This window comes from Brachypodium distachyon, chromosome 5, assembly GCF_000005505.3.
Source record: "Brachypodium distachyon strain Bd21 chromosome 5, Brachypodium_distachyon_v3.0, whole genome shotgun sequence".
Lineage (NCBI taxonomy): Eukaryota > Viridiplantae > Streptophyta > Magnoliopsida > Poales > Poaceae > Brachypodium > Brachypodium distachyon.
Window position 1 is genome coordinate 20651848 of NC_016135.3, and position 20739 is coordinate 20672586.

General features: G+C 44.3%; 1 protein-coding gene across 1 annotated transcript; it reads left to right on the plus strand.

Annotated features, from left to right (window-relative positions):
* The first annotated feature begins 14183 nt into the window (after positions 1-14183).
* LOC104581412 lies at positions 14184-15071 on the plus strand. The gene has a single exon (XM_010228914.1). It carries the CDS (start codon positions 14184-14186, stop codon positions 15069-15071), a length of 888 nt encoding a protein of 295 aa, XP_010227216.1.
* Positions 15072-20739: the final 5668 nt, after the last annotated feature.

Below are 20739 nucleotides of genomic sequence, written 5' to 3' on the forward strand. Positions count from 1 at the left end.
GAGGTGTTGCCACTACAGTTTAACTGCGGTCACTTTACTAAGGCCTCGACAATATTTCATATTGCAAAGATTGATATCATGGACAAGAGTCTTCGAGATGTTTCATTAAACTTCTTGGTTATAGGTGTTAATTTGTAATTTCCTGGGTCAATAATCCAAACACTATACCTATAAAGACTATGGAGTTTGAATAAAGCTACGGGTTATTCTAAAAGAAAATCAAGCCCCTATTTTTTCGAGAGATAATGGCCCTAGGGTTGCCTCTCGTTTTCTCTCTTCTTAATTACACGCAGATTTTTTCTGATGAGTGAATACCACGTCCTAACGTTTTGCATAAATTCTCAGAAACTTCAACAAATTAAGATGGAGTACACATGATAACCTACAAGCGGGAAACTCTTGTTTCAGTTATTGTTCGGCGTTCTTCCTTCCGCTGCATGACCTAATTCTACGACGCTAGCTTCCAAACATGGCACGCTTTCTTTTACTTTTACTGAATGATATTCATTTTCATCGGTCACACATGGCATCTTTTTGGAACTTTATTAGGTAAATATTTTTCTATCCGTATTCGCGCCCAACGCATTAATTAGAAGCGTGTCGACACGGCTATCCACAAACTAAAACGATCACAGGACACCCCCACATGCAATGAAAAATATAAAATGCTTCAATAGAGAAAACACCAATGCTTGGCCGTATCTGTGTCGCCAGCCACCATGCATGTTAACGCCTATCTGCCTACATGCCAGAGACATTGCTGATTGGGATCATGACCTTGCTGATCTTGTCATTGACAAAACCGCCAATGTCTACCGCATCATTAAAAACAGCAACACCTTGTTTGTTAATGCCATCGACGGTGTGCATCTCGACTTGGTCATGCCATCGATCCAGTGCTTGAAGTTGGCTTCTAGGGCGGCCATCCAAGACATGTATCAACTCTCCTTCTTGGTGTTGAAGATGTATTCGTCAAACCCTATGATCTCGTATTGCATACCTTGATCTTCTTCTCCCTCTCTATCCATGTTGTCACTCTTCTCTCTCTCTCTCTCTCTAGGAGATTAATTATAAGTGATGAGTCATCGCGATGGAACGGATTGAGAAGAAGGGGAAGGTGAAACCAGGTGTAATGTGAGGATTTTATGACTTGTAACACGATGAAGCACACCAGCTTAGCGATAGTTTGGAGGAGGGGCACGCGCGTATGAGGTGTCGACTATGGGGTATTTTCGATAGATCGTCACAGGCACAACCCTAGGCCTACATAATGGAATCTCGGAAAAAGTTATGTGCCGACATAACGGAATGGAGGTAGTGCCCTATACGGAACTACTCTGCGTACGACAGAAATCGTATGATCTATGTCCGATGCCTAGGTGATCTATTGATATTTGCTTAGCCCGAAGGCCCAAGCCTAGGTGCCACGGTGGATTTTGCTAAGCTTGCTAGCTATTCAAATCGTATGATTTGTGTCGTACACATAGCACTGCTCTGCCCTATACCTGCGGGGAATTTATCTTTTTAAATATTCTTGTTCTTGTTGCATGATCACCTAATGCTAACGGGATTCGAAAACGAGCTGCATGTTCTTTTATTGTGTTTTGCTATACATGTGTGATGTAAATTTATCGGTTGTGAGGTATTTTGCTGGGCCTTTAATTGGTAAATATTTTTTTATCAAAATAATTATTTTAGCAAATAAATGTAATTAAGGCCATTAGACAAATCTAGCAAGTGAGTGAAGACCCATTAGTCGGACCACAGGGATAGCTACAAACCGTCTACTCAGAAATCCAGCACCAAACTTCCTGTCCCACATGTCAGGGTGGAGAAAGAAAAAAACCACACATCCCGCGAGTACGTCCGTCAGTCAGTCCCTAGCTTTTCTGTTCTCGGGCGAGGAAGAGCATCAGCAGGCTGTGGCGGTGAAGAAGGCTGCCGAGGAGAAGTTATTGGGGGTGAAGGAAGAGATCGTTTCGGAGAACGGGGAGGATCAGCAGCTAGCTGCCGTGGAGGTCCAGAAGAAGAAGAAGGCCAACAGGGCCATGGCCAAGGAGATGAAGCAGCCGGCCAGCAGTATCATGGACAAAGTACTGAAGAAGAAGTCAGCCATGCGCTTGGAATCTATAGAGAAGAAGAAGAAGAAGCCTGCTCGTCCTGTTGAGATCCCAGAGACGGAAGAGGTGGAGCCTGAGGAGGAAGCTGGGGTTGAAGGCGCTGAGGGCTATGTCGCAGCAGGCGAGCAGGAGAAGGAAGACGAGGAGGGCAGCAACAAGGAAGGAGAGGAGGTCGTGAGCACAAGGAAGTTTGAGGGCATCCTTGTGCTGACCAATCCGGACAAATACCAAGGACGACAAGAAAGTTGCAAACCAGACTCGGGCAAGCTTCAAGTCGCCGCTGCCATCGCGCCACCAATCGGACTACTGCAAGAACCATGGGGCGATCAACCGGCCGATAGACATCGATCAGCTTTCTGACAGCGAGGGTGGCCATTATGGGTTTTACCTCCGTATCATTTTCCTTCGAAAATAAGCATTTGAGTCTTAGATTCGTCTCACATGCAAGTCCAAACATAATAAGTCAGCTTGATATATTGCCTATTTACTTTATATATATATCTGCTATTTGATATAGCTAGTTTCATGATCAACATATTGTTTTAGTATATATACGTAGAATGGTCACCAACGCTATTTGGTCCCTAATTAAAGATATCTAGACTAACTTTTACCGACAATGGTCACTAAAGAAGAATATGTCAATAGCTACCCAATATAACCAGTGACTAAAAGTAGAATCAATGGTTATGAAGCAGATGATGGCGACTAGTGGTATTTAGCAACCAAGGGATAGTTGGTAATGAAACAAAAGCATTTTACCACCGTGTATTTGGATGATGACTAGATATATCTTGTAACCAAGGGATGCTTAGTAACTAGAAACATTTAGTCACCATGCATCCACCAATCGGTGTGAACTCTCGGAGTACGTTGACTAGGGGTCTTAGATGTTTAGGTTGAGGTCACCGCCACCCGCATTGCTTCGGTTGCACCGACAGTCCTTCGATGACAGGGGCAAAGCTCTCCATCTTCGATGTACGTGGATGGAAGTGAATTGCAGCATGAGGGTCAACAAGAATGGCCGCACCCATCAGGCCGGCTCTGAGAGTATGGTATTCAAGAAAAGAAGTAAACCCCGGCCCGCGGTACCCTAGAAGCGGGAAACTTGTGTTTATGTTCATTCTATTTTATCTATAATAAGTGTTATCTAACTTCCACGACTGCTCTTTTTTTTTCAAAACAATAATAAGCATATTTTTTTTTATCAAATGATGTGATCATACCAAATAAATGCAAGAGAAACGAACAATTCTAGCAAGTGTGCCTGAAGCATGACTATCTACAGTTACTGGACCACAGTGGAAGCACCAACCATGACAGCTAGGCCCCGCATACTACGAATTGCTCTATTTCTGAGGACTCTAATGGAGGAAGAATTTCTATTTTAACAAGTCTTTCTATTCCCCCCTCGAAATATGGCCTAAACGACAGTGCCATAATTTCGATGATTCATGAGTCCTCTTTCTTTTCTTTTGTACTTTCTCTGACGCGGCAACATGTTCATTCACTTTACACACAAAATATACCTTTTCATGTATGGATAATAAATAAAGCTCATTGTGAAGGAAGGCAACACCCACAAAATCATTATTAAACCATATGACACACTCACTACTACAGAATACCCCTTCCATGAACCCTCACCAGTGGCGGTTATTTTCATTCAAAACATCACAGCCACTGGTGAGGTCACCAGTGGCGGTCATTTCCATGAAAAAAATCACCGCCACTGGTGAGGGTCACCAGTGGTGGTCATTTTCATTCAAAAAATCATAGCCACTGGTGCGCACAGCCACCGGTGACCTCTTAGAACAGCCACTGGTGACCCCCCACCTACCAGTGGCTGTCCTAAGCGCGAACCCGCCACTCCGGAGACCGCTAAAATTTGCAAAAATCATAACTAATTCAAAACAAATCCAAACAATGTGATTCTTTTTGCTGAAGTCTTCATTTCTGTTCCTTAACACGTTGGAACAATAATATCACATGGTATTTCTGATAAAATATGATTTTCTATTTTTTAATGCAAAAAAGAAGTATTTTGTGAAGGAAGTACAATTTTTATGGTTCAAAATGGAACCTATGCAATTTTCACAGAACTAGACCATAATTATTTGGTTGTGTCCACAGGTTTTGAATTTTATAGCTTTATTTATGCTTTTATCCAGTTAATGAATTTCTAGCGATTTTCCAAAAGTAATTCAAATTTGAACTACAATTGTGTGATAGTTTGTTCGTAAAAAATCGAAAAAAATCATTTTAAGGTACCCAAGTAATAATTATGTAAGATTCTTACAGGATGTTGAAATATTCAACACCATCCTATGGAAAGTTGTGCCGACAATTTTCACCCCATCTTGCAAAAATTCTAATAATATGAAGCAAGTGTAAAAAAAAGTCAATTCTTTGGCATGGAATCCTTTTATGTGTACTAGTTGGCAAGAAAAATGATAAACTTGAATTTGAAAAATGTTTAGAAAAATCTTTCACAAAATGGACTATGAAGTATGAATGTTTATGAGTTTCAAGCCAAATGACTAAAGGCACGGCCATTTCTATATCATAGTTCATGATAATGAATCCAATTTTTGCACAAAGGTGCATCTTTGCATGCCCAACAATATTGTCAAAGAATTTAGAAATTTGTAGTTATTAAAAGAAGTTTTTCATTTTCTAAACACAAAAGATGATGTATTTTGTGAAGCAAACTCTATTAATATGGGTCAAAATCGATCCCAATTTTCACACAAAATAGACTATCTATATAAAGTTATAAACCAATTCAATTATAATCCAAAATACAAGTATATTGTACTAAAAAGAAAAAAAGAAAATGAATTTTAGACCCTCCAATGGCGGTTTTGCAATAAAACCCGCCACTCGAGGTAGATTTTGTTCAGGTTGAAACTGTGATCCGTGTGCTGTAACCCGATTGGTCGAAGTGGGAGGACCCGGATCCGTGACGTGTAACAATCGCATCTGCTTATTCTCAAAATCGTGGGCGCCTCCTCTTTCTCCCGAGACTTCTTTCTCTCCCCCTACCTAGACTTCTCTGTTCCTTCTATCTTTCCTCCCCCCGTGAGCTCTCTCCTCCCTCCCTCTCCTCTTCCTTCTCTCTTTCCTCCCCTCCGGCCTCCCTCTCCAGATCCGTGCCGCCCCTCCTCTTCTCTCCGAACAGGCGCCCGCCGCCTCTCCTCTTCTCTCCTCTCCGGTCACGCACCCGCCCCCCTCTGTCTTCTCCCAGGCCCACCTCCCACCTCCTGCGGATCCAGCCTGCCCCGGCCAAGACGTGTCCGGATTCGGCCTCCCCTGGCCTAGACGCGGTTGGATCCGTGCTCCACCGACCTCGATGCCCCGGCCCCGCCGCCGCCCAAGCGCCCCTGACCCCGCCTTTGCCGGATCCGGGCCTGCCCTGCCGCCGGGTAAGTTATCTCTCCCCCTCGTCTCTCTCTCTCTCTCAGTCACACTCCACTCAGTCACACTCTCCCTCTCTGCCGCAGATGACCGAGGAGGATGCCGCCGCACCGCCACCGAGGAGACGAAGAGGGCGCTTGCCGGAGGGTTTCCACGCGGCCGCGATGGGGGCCTGCGCCATGATTTTTTTTCCAGTTTGTTTATGTACAGATGTGTGATTTGATTTCTTGATTCATCTCGGTCTGTTCTATCGAGTTCATTAATCGATTTCGATTTGTAAATCCCATGGGAGCCGGCCGCTGGCCTGCTTTTTTTTTAAATCATGCAAATGTTATCAGTGGCGGTGAATTTGCACCGCCATTAGAGATCACAGCACCAGTGGCGGTGCAAGGACCCGTCATTGCTGCTCACAGCACCAGTGACGTGTGGATGGTGGCGGGCGACATACCCGCCACCAACCCATTTTTTTTACAGCCACTGGTAGCATATTCTGTAGTAGTGACTTGCCATGTCCAAAATGACATTCATAATCAACTTTGTCCAAACGTGATACACTAATCAAGTTTCTTTGTAATGAAGGAACATAAAACACATCTCTAAGCAGAATCGTGAATCCATCGGGAAGCTCCAAGGAGATGTCGCCGACAGCTTCAACGTCCGTTGGACTCCATTTGCAACTTCAATGCATTTTTCGTTTCTTTGCGTAGTCCGCGTCGAAAGGAATCCCTATAAAGAATTTGCGACATGAGCAATTGCACCAGAGTCAATCCACTAAGTAGATTTCGAAAACTGTGTATACAAGGATTCATTTAGAAAGGAAATGGAGTTATACCATTCTTTGTCATGATTGACTTTAGCCATTCTGGGCAATCTTTCTTGTAATGCCCAGTCTTCTTGCAGTGGAGGCATGTATCTTTGTCCACTGGAAAAGACTTTTGCTGATGCTGATGTTGCATGGGAGCTTTACCATGTGGCTTTGAAAGAGAACTTTGATTGCCTTGATTGAAGTTATTTTTCTTATTATCCCTCACATAGTTCAGGGAACCACCATATGACTACTTAATTCTGTCCTCTTCTTGCACACACATGGCTATAGTCTTTTCAATATCCCACCGCTCTGGTTGCATATTGTAATTGACAACAAAAGTGTCAAACTTTTTTGGCAATGAAGCCATAACCAGATGAACAAGTATTGCAGGCTTAATCTCTAGATCAGCATCCATGGGCTTCAATTTAGAAGCCATGTTGCTCATCCCGAGGATATGCTCTCTTATGCCATGTCCTCCTCCTGTGTCGCCCCCCCCCCCACCTTCTCCCAACCCTCATCATTCCTCCTCTCCTCCTGAACACAGTTAGAAAATCAACACCCGGAAGTGCCTCACGTTCGATGGAGGTGTTACGATTTTGTTGCGATAGGAGTAAATCAGGTGAGAATTAACTCTTAATCTACTAGTCCCACAGAATCAGATTAGTCTAATCGTAACATAATCGGAGTGCGAACTAACCATACAATCGACAACATTTGGCTCTATTGACAATTGCGTTAATTAACATAGCAGGCGCGCACCTCGGCCCACGTCGAACGATCCCGCTGCTCGCGGCCCTCTTCCTCCTCTTGGTTGTCCCGCGCCGGGCGGTGGCTCCTCCGCGCCTCGTCGCCGCCGTCGTCCCACTCCCGCGGGGAACCTTCCACGGCGTCGATCGCCACCTTGACCAACCCCTTGATGAGCCCCTCCATGGAGTGGAAGCGGAGGTGGATCCGACTGGCTGTTTGCTTGTTGGGATCTGGGTGAGGGAGGGGTGGGGGAGATTAGGAAGGCTTAAGCTCGGAGGGTGCGCCGTGGGTGGACTAGTCGGGTGGTTGAGGAAGGATTTGCACGTGGTGATCGCCGATTCGGTGGGTGGAGTACTGTGGATGGCCGACGACGATGAGCTAGTAGTATCCTGTTCGATAATTAACCGCTGCCGACAGCAGGGTCCAGTTCACCGCGTGGGAACTTGCCAACCTCCAGCGAGTCACTGCGTTGGCTGCCGTGACCCGTCTTGGGCCGTGCCTGGGTCTTAGCCTCGAGCCCGCGGGCCGGCACGGCACGGCCCGTTTAACATTTTTTTTTTATTTTCTACAGCCCACGAGAGGGAAATCAGGACATCACAAAATATTTGCAGAGGTACAGACTTGAACACGGGATCTCCACCTCAATAGCAAGTGGCCTGACGAGTTGACCACGTGATGTTTTGTGCCTAATACTAGTGTGCGGCCTTTTTGTATGCTTATTTGGTCGAAAAAAGTTAATTGGGCTGCAACTGGACCGCTACTAACGGTGAGGCCCACCGTGCTAAACGGGCCTGGGCCGGCCCGACCGGGCTCGTGTGCCGTGCCTGGGCTGGGGTTTCGCCAGAACCGGCCGGCACGGCACGGCCCGTTTATCGGTGGGCCTCACGGGCCTGGGCCGTGTCGTGTCAGGCCCGGACCAGCCCGCGCTATAATGGAGATGCATGCATGCATATGGACAGTCGGCTTGGCCAAAGCTGATAAGTACTAATCAGTTTGGGCGAAGCTGATTAGTACTTATTGGCTTGGGCGAAGCCGATTAGTAGTAATTGACTTCGGCCAGGCCGACTAGTGCCTGTCGGTTTGGCCCAAGCCGAGGCTGTCTTATTTTTTAAAATTTCTCGAACTGCATATTTTTTTTAATATTGATGAAAAAAATGTATTATTTTAAAAAAATTAGCCTGGACTGCCCATGTCAGTTTTTGTTCTTCTTTCTGCCCATGTCCATGTCCGGTTAGGCCCCATAATAAGTATACTGGACCTACAAGCCACGTTGGGCCATGCTTCCAATACACAAGATTGAATAAATCATGGGCCGACGAGCCCACCTTGGAGATTTATTCACGTGGTTACCATTTGTGCCTTTGTAGTGGAGAAAAAATAAGGTTTTGAGTAGCACATCGTCCCTTCAAAAAAACAAGTAGCACATCGTCTTCGTCTCGTCGGGATTAGCCGGTTCACCTCGCCTCCCGTCATATTGTCTTGGGGGTGTGGGGTCAGGCTGGGCGTTCGGGTTTACCCGATATTTCGGGTAGGGAAATTCAGGATATAGAAATTTCGGGTTTTCAAAAATGATACCCGAGTTTTACCTGGAAAAATGGTAACCCGATAATTCGCTACCCGATATTTCAGGTTCGGACTTCGGGTAATCCCGAATTACCTGCGGGACTGCGAGAGGTGGGGTGCCGTGGAGCTGGAGGTGGTCGCCGACTTCGCCGTGCCTCTCGCAACGTCGGCATGAAGCGAACTACTGCAGAAAACGGAGGAGGATGGGGGTCAGGGGAGTTGCAGCGGCTGCCAAGCTAACCAGGGCCAACTTGCTGCTGCTGCATGCGTGCTAGGTATAGGGGCAAAAGGAGAGCGTTCTTGGGCTGAGAGTAGCATGGGCCTGAGGTGAAAATTTTGTATTGGGCTGCTGCGCTCCCATAGGCTTTTAACTTAGTTCGGGGTGTTCGGTCAATTCGGGTACCGTACATTCCTGAATTAAATTCGGACTTTCCTGTTTCAAACCCAAGTTACCTCCTGATATTCCGGGCTTCGGATCCGGGTTTTTCGGGTTCGGTTTTCGGGTGTCGGGTTTATGCCCACCTTGAGTGTGGGGGGAGGGGGGAGGCATCCATATCTATACCAATATATCAAATTGGAGTCGGTGGTGATGGTACGGGCATCGCAGTACGTCCGCCCTCCCCGATCGCTCTGCTACGCTGCCCTCTCCTTCCCCTGCGCGCTCTGCCGCCGCCCTCCTCCCTTGTGCGTGCAGACTCCTCCCTATGTCCCTCCCTGACTTCCCTGCCCGTGCTTCCGTCGGATCTCGGCAGCGCGCGTGGCAATGAGAGGTGGAGTGGGCAGGGCGAGCGGTGCACTACTGGGCGGAATCGAGCTGGGCGACGATGGCGAGGAACTCCTCCTCGCGGCAGGGAAGCGGAGGCCACCGACCTGGCCGAATCCGAACTCCTCCGCCGCGAGCTCCATGAGCGCCCGGAACGCCGACTAGCAGAGGTAGCTCACGGGCACCACGAACCACCGCGCCTCTGCGCCCACGTACACCGCAAAGTACCCCCTCGGCACCGCCGCCGCCTCCTCGCCGGTGCCGTCGAGCAGCGCCGCCCGCTCCGCTGCCGCCTTGCTGCTCCTCCCGCCAACTAGCTGCCTCGGCGCCCGGAGGTTCGGGTACCCCATCATCATCATGGCTGGCTCTAGCAAGCTTCTCTCCCGGTCGATTGATTGATAGATCGAGAGAGTTCGAGACCAGTTAATTAATATCGCACCTCCTCTGAATCTCTGATCCTCCTCCTCTGATTGAAGCCCGAGAAAATAATGGCGATCTCTGCGTCACGGGCTTGGAGAGGAGGAAGGGATTAAGAGGAGGATTTGAAGAGGAGAGATCAAAGCATGTGAGGTCTGGGGCTCTTTGGCAGCAGGTACATCGATCTTATATAGCACAGGCTGCACAGCTGGGGGCTGGGGCAAGGACAAGGGAGGCGAGAGTCGCTTGCTCGCCTTCTCTTCTCTTGTTCTTTGGTGCAATTTTTTTTTACATAGCTGGAGCCTTGTAGAGACTATTGTTGAAATTTCGAAGAAATTAGGAATAGCATATCTCGATTACGAAAGGTAATTTAGGATAATCCTGCTATACATCTTCGTCCTTATTGTTTCTGTTGACGATGGAATCTGGATGAGCATTTAGCCACCGCCAGAACAGGGCAGGGATCATTAACTACGCCGGCTCCTGTAGGATCGATCTGGCTGTCAATGACACACTGTAACACAATATGTTTTGTGTTACAGAATAAGCAGTATTGGTAAACAATTAATATGGAGTCAATGGTTTCTGTTCATAGTGTCCTTCAACGAGATTTGGAGCCATTTTATGTTGGCTAGGATGATCTGGTTCCATATTTATCTTGTTTTATTTTGCTGCCGGATCATTGAATCAATATATTAGCTAGCTGTACTAGCTGTTCCTCAAGCAGTTATTCTGTTTCAGTATCCCTTTTTTTTCCATTTTCTGAAGAAGCATGGTCCATGGATGATGGTTCAGGAATCCATCTTTCGAGGATGGAGAAAAATAGTATCTTTTAAATTCACCGACCAGGCCATAGAGATTTGAGACTAATGAAACATTTTTGTTTAAAGACAGTGCACAAATAGGTACTGTAGTACTTTTGGTTCCTGATTTTTTAAATGGAAATCATATTTGAAAGTTTCAAAAAAATCTGAATCTTTTTTGTGTATGTATACACAAACCTACATATTTTCATCAAGAAATATGTTGATTTGTGATCTGTGAAAAAAAAAACACAAATCTGTGGGTCTAGATGGTAAACGGGTTCACGAAGCTCTGCCGGCCGCCGTCACCATGCTCAACAAAAGTAGAGGTAAGCAATGTGGTGCTGGGCCAGATTTGCATGTTGTTACTTGTTACTGCCGTTGGATTTTAGGTCTCTTTACTGTGTCCAGCAACACTACGAGAGCATAGAGGATAGGAATAATGAGTTCAGAGCCTATTTGGTCCCAAGTAATTTATATGGCTATTTCTTTGATGCCAACCAATTCTGAAGTTTTACAAGCATGTCTCTGGACCAGTATGCACTCATCCCATTGTGTTTTTGTAAAAAACACACGCAACTATGGGTTCTTTTACATGATCAAATTCTGTCCAGTATCTCAGGTAAAGCCTTGCTAGAGCTGAAATATTTGTGGTTCTTTCATAGATGCAGTACTGAATATTCGCCATGTGAAATATTTTTCATGCTTCAATTCCAAGGCAAGATGTCTGTCCATTTAAAGTTATTGTCCACCAGTGACGATGTTGAGTCTAAGCTTTATCCTGTGATCTTAGTGTGCATCAAATCTATATTATGCAAAGTCTGTGTTCACAATTTCAGTAGGTACTATCTCGTCTTCTCCGACAGTAGAGCACAGAGACAAAGGGTGTCTAGTGGCCGTCTGATGGGAGCATGGAGAGAGAAGCATGTTCGTAGGTTTTGTTGTCTTATGATAGAGTAGAGTATAAAGACAAAATCTATCGAAGATTTTTTTTTAAAAAAAGTGATGTTTGGTGGTCGGTGGTTTTCAAAGAAGATCAAAGAGAAGTTTGACGCATGTCTTCAAATGTGCGGAGTATCTTTTATTTTGTTGTGCCGTTGCAACGCATGGACATTTCTGCTAGTTTATTTAGTAATATGAGTCATGCGGTCATCATCGACAATGCTACGATGGAGGGTGCGATGCCGTCAAGAATAAAGGTAACTTGATTACTCCTTGTTGCGACAATGCCTTATCAAACACTGCCGTGGGACAAGAGAACTTTAGTCCACATGTTATGTTTCTGATCTTGCAGATTTTGGATTTATGTCCTTATAGATCATTCATATGGATTTGATGAGTTTTTGGTAGTGTATCATAGACTGATAGTGCTTTTGTTGGTATGACCTTGTGGTTCGACTATTCTAGGGGATCCCTTGGACCAAGTACGTACATTCAACGTTCGTGACTTTCCATCTTTTTGGATGGGCAGCTTAAGGAGATTTTTGAAACCTTTGAATATAGTTAACTTTGCGCGGGTACGAGTAGAGGTGTTGCCACTACAGTTTAATTGTGGTCTCTTTACTGAGGCCTCGACATTATATTATTTCGTGTTGCAAAGATTGATATCATGGACAAGAGCCGTCGAGAGGTTTCATTATACTTCTTAGTTATACGTGTTAACTTGTAATTTCCTGGGTCTATGATCCAAACGTACTATACCTCTAAAGACTATATATGGAGTTTGAATAAGGTTACGGGTTATTCTAAAAAAATCATGCCCCTGTATTTTTGTGAGATAATGGCCCTAGGGTTGCCTCTCGTTTTCTCCCTTCTTAATTGCACGTGGATTTTTCTTTATGATGAAGTCCAAACATTTTGCATAAATTCTAAAAACTTCAAAACAAATTAAGATGGAGTAAAGCGCGCCATGTTTGGAAGCTAGCGTCGTAGAATTAGGTCATGCAGCGAAAGGAAGAACGTCGAACAATAATTAAAACAAATTAAGATGGAGTACACACGATACCCTACAAGCGGGAAACTCTTGTTTCAATTATTGTTCGACGTTCTTCCTTTCATTGGATGACCTAATTCTACGACACTAGCTTCCAAACATGGCACGTTTCCTCTTACTTTTACTGCATGATATTCATTTTCATCGGTCACACATGGGATCCTTTTGGAACTTTATTAGGTAAATATTTTTCTATCCGCATTCGCGCCCGACACAGCCATCCAGAAACTAAACCGATCACAGGACAGCCCCACATGCAAGAAAAATATAAAATGACTGAATAGAAAAAATACCAATGCCCAGCTATATCTGTGTCGCGAGCCACCATGACCATATGTTAACACCTATCCGCCTGCACGTCAGAGACATTGTTGATTGGGATCATGACTTTGCTGATCTCGTCAGTGATGACACCGCCAACGTCTACCGCATCATTAAAAACACCAACACCTTGTTTGTTAATGCCGTCGACGGTGTGCATCTCTCGGCTTGGGCATGCCATCGACCGAGCGCTTGAAGTCGGCTTCCAGGGTGGCCATCCAAGACATGGATCAACTCTCCTTCTTGGCGATGAAGATGTATATTCTTCAAACCCTAGCATCTCGTGTTGCTACCTTCTTCTTCTCCCTCTCTATCCATGTTGTCACTCTTCTTTCTCTCTGGGAGATTATAAGTGACGAGTCATCATCGTGATGGAACAGATTCAGAAGAAGGGGAATTAAGGTGAAACCAGGTGTAATATGAGGATTTTATGACCTGTAACACGAGGAAGTACACCAGCTTAGCGATAGTTCGGAGGAGGGGCACACGCGTATGAGGAGTAGACTATGGGGTATTTTCGGTAGATCATCGCAGGCACAACCCTAGGCCTACATAATGGAATCTCGGAAAAAATTATGCGCCCACATAACGGAATGGAGGTAGTGCCCTGTAACTGCGGGAAATTTATCTTTTTAAATATTCTTCTTCTTGTTGCATGATCACCTGATGCTAACGGGATTCGAAAACAAGCTGCATGTTCTTTTATTGTGTCATGCTATACATGTGTGATGTAAATTTATCGGTTGTGAGGTATTTTGCTGGGACTTTAATTGGTAAATATTTTTTGATCAAAATAATTATTTTGGCAAATAAATGTAATTAAGGCCATTAGAAAAATCTAGCAAGTGAGTGAAGACCCACTAGTCGGACCACAGGGATAGCTACAAACCGTCTACTCAGAAATCCAGCACCAAACTTCCTGTCCCACATGTCAGGGTGTAGAAAGAGAAAAGCCCACACATCCCGCGAGTACGTCCGTCAGACGTCAGTCCCTAGCTGTTCTGTTCTCGGGCGCCACGCTGCCAGCCGCCATCCTTCCGTTTTAGGTCTCGCGGTCACGCCGCTTACGCGCACGCGTTCCTTGCTCGCACATCAGGGAGGCGGTCGCGTCAATCACCAATTCACCATTTGCCTCCCCACAATCCCCCCCAACCCCAACCCCCCATCCACAAACCCTAGCCGCCGCCCCCTTGCGCGCGCCGCCGCCGCTCCCCAGCAAACTACTGCGACCATGGTGCATGAGCGAGAGCGAGCAACCGACAGCGAGCGCGCGGCAGCAAATGAGATCTCGCGAAGCCCGGCCGCGGACAAGAAGGGGAAGACGAAGGTTTCCGGCGGGGCTGGGCCTCAGCCGCCGCGGGGAGGGCGCGACAAGGTCGCGAACGGCGCCCCGACGACAAGGAAGGTAAATCCCCAGAACATAACTCCAGCGAAGCTCACCATCGGCGCCGGATCTTCTGCCGCCGGCATAGATGGGCCCCGTCGGCGTCTAAGCCGCGCGGAGAGGAACAGTCGGGAAGAAAAACGGCCCCGCATCGTCAGGCGCGAGGAAGAGCATCAGCAGGCTGTGGCGGTGAAGAAGGCTGCCGAGGAGAAGTTATTGGGGGTGAAAGAAGAGATCATTTCGGAGAACGGGGAGGATCAGCAGCTAGCTGCTGTGGAGGTCCAGAAGAAGAAGAAGGCCAAGGAGATGAAGCAGCCGGCCAGCAGTAGCATGGACAAAGTTCGGAAGAAGAAATCAGCCATGCGCGTGGAATCCATACAGAAGAAGCCTGCCCGTCCTGTTGAGACCCCTGAGACGGAAGAGGTGGAGCCTGAGGAGGAAGCTGGCGTTGAAGGCGCTGAGGGCTATGTCGCAGCAGGCGAGCAGGAGAAGGAAGACGAGGAGGGCGGCAACAAGGAAGGAGAGGAGGTCGTGAGCACAAGGAAGTTTGAGGGCATCCTTGTGCTGACCAATCCGGACAATACCAAGGACGACAAGAAAGTTGCAAAGCGGACTCGGGCAAGCTTCAAGTCGCCGCTGTCATCGCGCCACCAATCGGACTACTGCAAGAACCATGGGGCGATCAACCGGCCGATAGACATCGATCAGCTATCTTACAGCGAGGGTGGCCATTAGTTAGGTTTTAGCTCCGGATCATTTTCCTCCGAAAATAAGCATTTGAGTCTTAGATTCCGTCTCACATGCAAGTCCAAACATAATAAGTCAGCTTGATGTATTGCCTATTTACTTTTGTGGTTTGTACTTCTATTTGGGTAAGTTCTGAGAGTCTGTAGTTTTGTGAGATGTATACTGTCATTATGCATTACTTTAATTTGGAACTGGGTTTATTCTTCGATGATAAGATAGCCTTGTTATTTGTCATATATATATCTGCTATTTGATATCTAGTTTCATAATCAACATATTGTTTTAGCATACGATCTATATCTAATTCTCACTGTGCATGAAGTACCTTGAAAAAATTGATTTGGTTGTGATATCTAGATCTGTTGAGCTATATAAGAATAGTACTGCACATATAAATGATTTTCCAAACATTTGTTTTCTAAACGATTCTCTAGAAACGTGGTTTCCCCAATTGTACTGAACTGGAATGTGCTAATTTTATTTTTGAAGTGCTACTTAACTTTTTTTCATGAAAAGAGCATCATTGTTGTATCATGACTTCGTGGGCTTTTTCTTCTTCAAAAATAGGTTGCAGTATGATCCTTTATTGACAACCAAGCATGGATCGGACGATGCTTTGTAAGATCTTTGCTCATAAGTTTGTAATACTAGATTAGCGACCCATGCATATATTTGCGCACAGTTAGGTTTACTTTATATTATTATGTTTCTTTTTCGGTCAATTTTTCCTAGTCATGAAATACTTGACTAGGATATACTATCTTTGAAAAAAATAGGGCTTCAGAAACATGATTAGATTGTGGTGAAAATGTGTGTGTCTTTATTTTTTGATAAGGACTTAATGTGTGACTACGAATCTCTATGCAAATTATTTAAAATTACAATGAAACGTAATTGTTTTCTTAGCTAGCATTGCTTGGTTGCTTTTCTAGCCAATTGAGAGTGGTTTTCCTATATCATAATTCAAATTGTCAAATTGGACTTGACATCAATTTTCCTTGCTAAGTTCGGGAGACATGTTAGTTTTGTGTCCTACACGTACACGTTTTGTTTTGTGGTTGTACTTGTTGATCTCAGATCGATCAGAGATTAAATCACTTGTGTGGGAGATTGTAAACACAACCGTACATAACTAATGGATGTTGAGATAATTTAACTTATGTGGATGAACGGTACTGTGTGTTCCTGTCCTTTTGTTTTAGTCATTATATAAAGATAAATTATCAAGATGTTTTTGTGGAAAAGGACCTTAGCGTCTTGAGAAGAGAATTTAGTATCACTGCCGCGAGCGCAAGAGTGCAGCTCCCTTTAACCTGTTGGTTTGGGTGAGTCGCTTAATCAGCTTGATAATGCATGCATGCATTCTTCCACACTACTCGAGAGATGCTGTTGATACACCATGCATGCCTTCCTACCCTCTTCCAGGCGCTAGAGCCCACGATATGCCTAACATTTGCGACATTGCAGGTTACGATACCTGTGCGCACTACTGGAGACATGGCGTTTAGCCACCGATGAGGAACTTGGTTGCTATAATTAAGTCCAAAATTTGTTACTATTGATCTATTATCACCAACACTATTTGGTCTCTGATTAAAGATATCTAGACTAACTTTTACCGACAATGGTCACTAAAGAAGAATATGTACAATAGCTACCCAATATAACTGGTGACTATAAGTAGAATCAATGGTTATGAAGCAGATGATGGCGTAGTGGTATTTAGCAACCAAGGGATATATTGTTGGTAAACAAAAGTATTCTACCACCGTGTATTTGGATGATGACTGGATATATATCTTGTAACCAAGGGATGCTTAGTAACTAGAAACATTTAGCCGCCATGCATCCACTAATTAGATGTTTAGGCTGAGGTCGCCGCCACCCGCATTGCTTCGGTTGCACTGACAGTCCTCCGATGACAGGGGCAAAGCTCTCCATCTTCGGATGTCCGTGGATGGAAGTGAATTGCAGCATGATGGTCAACAAGAATGGCCGCACTCGCTCTGAGAGTATGGTATTCAAGAAAAGAAGTAAACCCCGGCCTGCGATACCCTAGAAGCGGGAAACTTGTGTTTACATTATTGTTCGACGTTGTTCCTTCTATTTTATCTATAATTAATAAGTGTTATCTAACTTCCAAGACGGCTCTTTTTTTTCAAAACAATAATAAGTATATATTGTTTTTATCAAATGATGTGATGATACCAAATAAATGCAAGAGAAATGATCGAACAATTCTAGCAAGTGTGCCTGAAGCATGACTATCTACAATTACTGGACCGCAGTGGAAGCACTGTTGGAGCAGCTCGCCTCTGCTGCTCCTGTTCTTCTTCTTCCTCGAGCTGCAACTAGCCGCAGGCTTCAGCCCTCACGATCTCTCGATCTCTCTCTGGCTCACGTCACAAGGAAACAACTCCACACAAGGAAAGAACAGAAGACAATATTTGGCTACGTGCCGCCTCACGCAGCAGCGTAATTTTCATCCTTCCTATTCTCTTTCTGTTGCCAAAATAAAGCTGACTACAATGACTTAAATACACATGCACACGATTAGGAAACTAACTAATCTATCCTGAAATTGTGCCATCACGCATGCACTTAACTACCACGTTCGGGCGGCCTCGTTTACTCCTGGAATCTCTCCACGATCAGCTCGAGACTCGGCCATCTTCTTCCCCACGACTAACAGCTCCACAGCTCCGGACAGCAGCAGCGCCAATACCACTTCACATGGCTCAAACGGCATCTCACCTCCGTCGCATCGCACGACTCCCTGGCATCTCGCCTCACCAAGAAAACAACATGCAGATACAAAAATCAAGATTAAGCTAACAAGCACCAACCATGACAGCTAGGCCCCGCCACTACCCATGTCCCATGTATCAGAGGTGCTTAGAAAACGCGCCCCGCTCAGCTCATAACGTCATCACTCTTCTTTTACTTCTCGGGCATGCCATCCAGCCAGGCATCGCTTCAGTTTTTTGGTTCTTGCTCGCGCTCACGCGCTCCTGCAGTCCTGCTGGCTGCTTGTTCTCTCCATCGCCCCCCGCTCCCCAGCCATTCCTTTATACATTTTCCTTCGAATAAATCAGTAATTTATTCATTTTCCTTCGAAAATAAGAATTTGATTATTAGAATCCGTCTCACATGCAATTCCAAACTTGATAAATCAGCTTGGTTGCGCTTGCTGACAAAAAAAAATCAGCTTGGTTGCTATTTAATTTTGTGGTTATTTGTACTTCTATTTGGGTAATTCCTGAGTCTGTTTTTGTGTGATAGTACTGCCATGCATATGCATGTACTTTTGAAACTGGATTTATTGTTCGATAATAAGATAACCTTGTTTTTCACCATGCATCTATATGTCTGCTATTTGATATAGCTAGTTTCGTGATCAATTTTGTTTTAGTATACGACGTAGCTATCTAATTATCACTGAATTATGAAGTACCTTGAAAAAATTGATTTGGTTTGTGATATCTAGATCTGTTGCACACATATACATGATTTGCAAACATTTATTTTTCTAAGCGATTTTCTCTAGAAATTTGGTTCCCCAATTGTACTGAAAACTGGAATGTGCTAATTGAATTTTTGGATGAAAAGAGCGTCGTTGTATCATTACTTCATGTCACTTTTTCCATTCAAAATTAAAGGGAGGCATATGCACTTATGCAGTATGATCCTTCATGGACAACCATGCTTATGGACGATGTTTTTTTAAGATGTCTGTTCATATAATGAGCCCAAGATGTTCCTGTGGAGAAGGAGTACCTGAACGTCTTGAGAAGAGAAGTTAGCATCACAGCCCCGCGCAACAGTACGTGCAGCTCCCTTTAGGAGCTGAAACTGTTGGTTTATTTGTGTGAGTCGCTGAATCAGCATGAGATAGTGCATTCATGCATACCTCCTTTCATTGTATTCCTTTTTCTTTCTTTTGTGCTCCTTTTTCTTTCTTTCTTTTGCGACAATGCATGCCTCCCCTTCCATTGTATTCCATTTCTCCAGAAAGATGCTGATGATACTGCATGCATGCCTCCTACTCTCTTCCAGGCGCTAGAGCCCATGTATGGAATGCCTAACAATCAGGAGTTCAGGACATTGCAGGTCACAAAGCTGTGCGCACTACTAGACATGGCATTTAGCTACCAAGGGGCTTGGTCGATCTCTATTGTCACTAAACATATCTGGACTAATTAACTTTACCGTCAATGGTCACTCAAGAGTCAATAGCTACTGCAACTATAACTTAGTGGCTATGGGTAGAATCAATAGTTGCGAAGCAGATGCCAGTGACTAGTGCTATCTAGCAACCAAGGGATATATATAGTTGGTAAACAAAAGTATTAACAACCTGCTTTAATGGATAACTAGCATGATGGCCCTCGCAAGTGCGAAGGCATCACCTAGAAGTGTCCGATAAATAATTATTGTCTCAATTTGCAAGGGCGTCACCTAAAAGTCTCAAAGAAATACTCAATATGCGAGGACATCACCTAAAGTTGTGCAAGAAATAATTTATTGTTTGTATTGTTTCATAGATTTTAGATTATGTAACTAAAAATCATACTGTTCAATATCAAACAGATACTATATGCTAAATAAAATACCACCTTCATGGGATCTTCCTTAATTACCTTTAATTTGTGGGCGTAATTGTGGCCTTCCTTACATACCACACTAATGACCACATGTGTCTTACACAGACAAAAAATTGATCATACGTGTATGTATATAAAAACTAAAGTCCAGATGGCAAGCTATCCCATAGTTTATCATTTAGAGGTTAAAACTCATATTGTAGTGGTCGATAGACAGATATGTAGTTACCAAAACCTTTATGTTTAAAAAAAATTAGGATCTAGTTAGATGATCTTAGGCATGCCTATGAAGATCTACCAATTGATGTCCATGGTATGAATGGTCAGATGATGTAATTTGCAATTATATATGAAGCATAATATCAAGTGGTTTAGAAATAAATTTGTTGTAAACTCACTGAATTCTACTACTCCCACCATTTCACAATACACCTCATATAGATTTATGCACTTGGACCAAGGAAACTCTTGTTTCTAGTGCCTGGCCATTCCTATTGGATCAAATTAAATGGATATGCATAGTTATTGGCTAGGGGCGGGAGCCAAGAGAAAAGTGAGGTGTATTGTGACAATTGAGAAAAAAAATATATGAGTTGTTTTGTGAAATGGAGGGAGTAAGTAATCACACATAATTGAACTAACTACTTCCATACAACAATCCCACTACAAAACCTGATTTAGTCTCAATTCTCAAGTACATAACAAACACAATAGCATAGTAACATCGAGTCTATGATTGAAGTCGGTGCGTCCCTCGAGTAACTCAGCCTATGAAACTTTTTTCACTTTATTTCTTATTATCTCGAGTGATATATAGTAACTTTCAGATATTTATCATACCTCGAACGACATTGTTCCTAGAACAATAAATGGTAAATACTATGCAGTAGATTTTGTTTTTGTAATTTCCTGCAAGGAAAGAGCTAAGAAATATTTTTCAGATATTTCTGCATTTACACATATTAAGCACTTAATTTGCCTCCAGCGTACATGTGTAAGTGTATGTTTGCACTACACAACAACTAATTGAACTCATGTTGGCACCACAAGTC

Excerpts from the sequence above, each read along its gene's own strand:
- LOC104581412 (XM_010228914.1), top strand. The coding sequence starts at position 14,184 with ATGGTGCATGAGCGAGAGCGAGCAACCGACAGCGAGCGCGCGGCAGCA.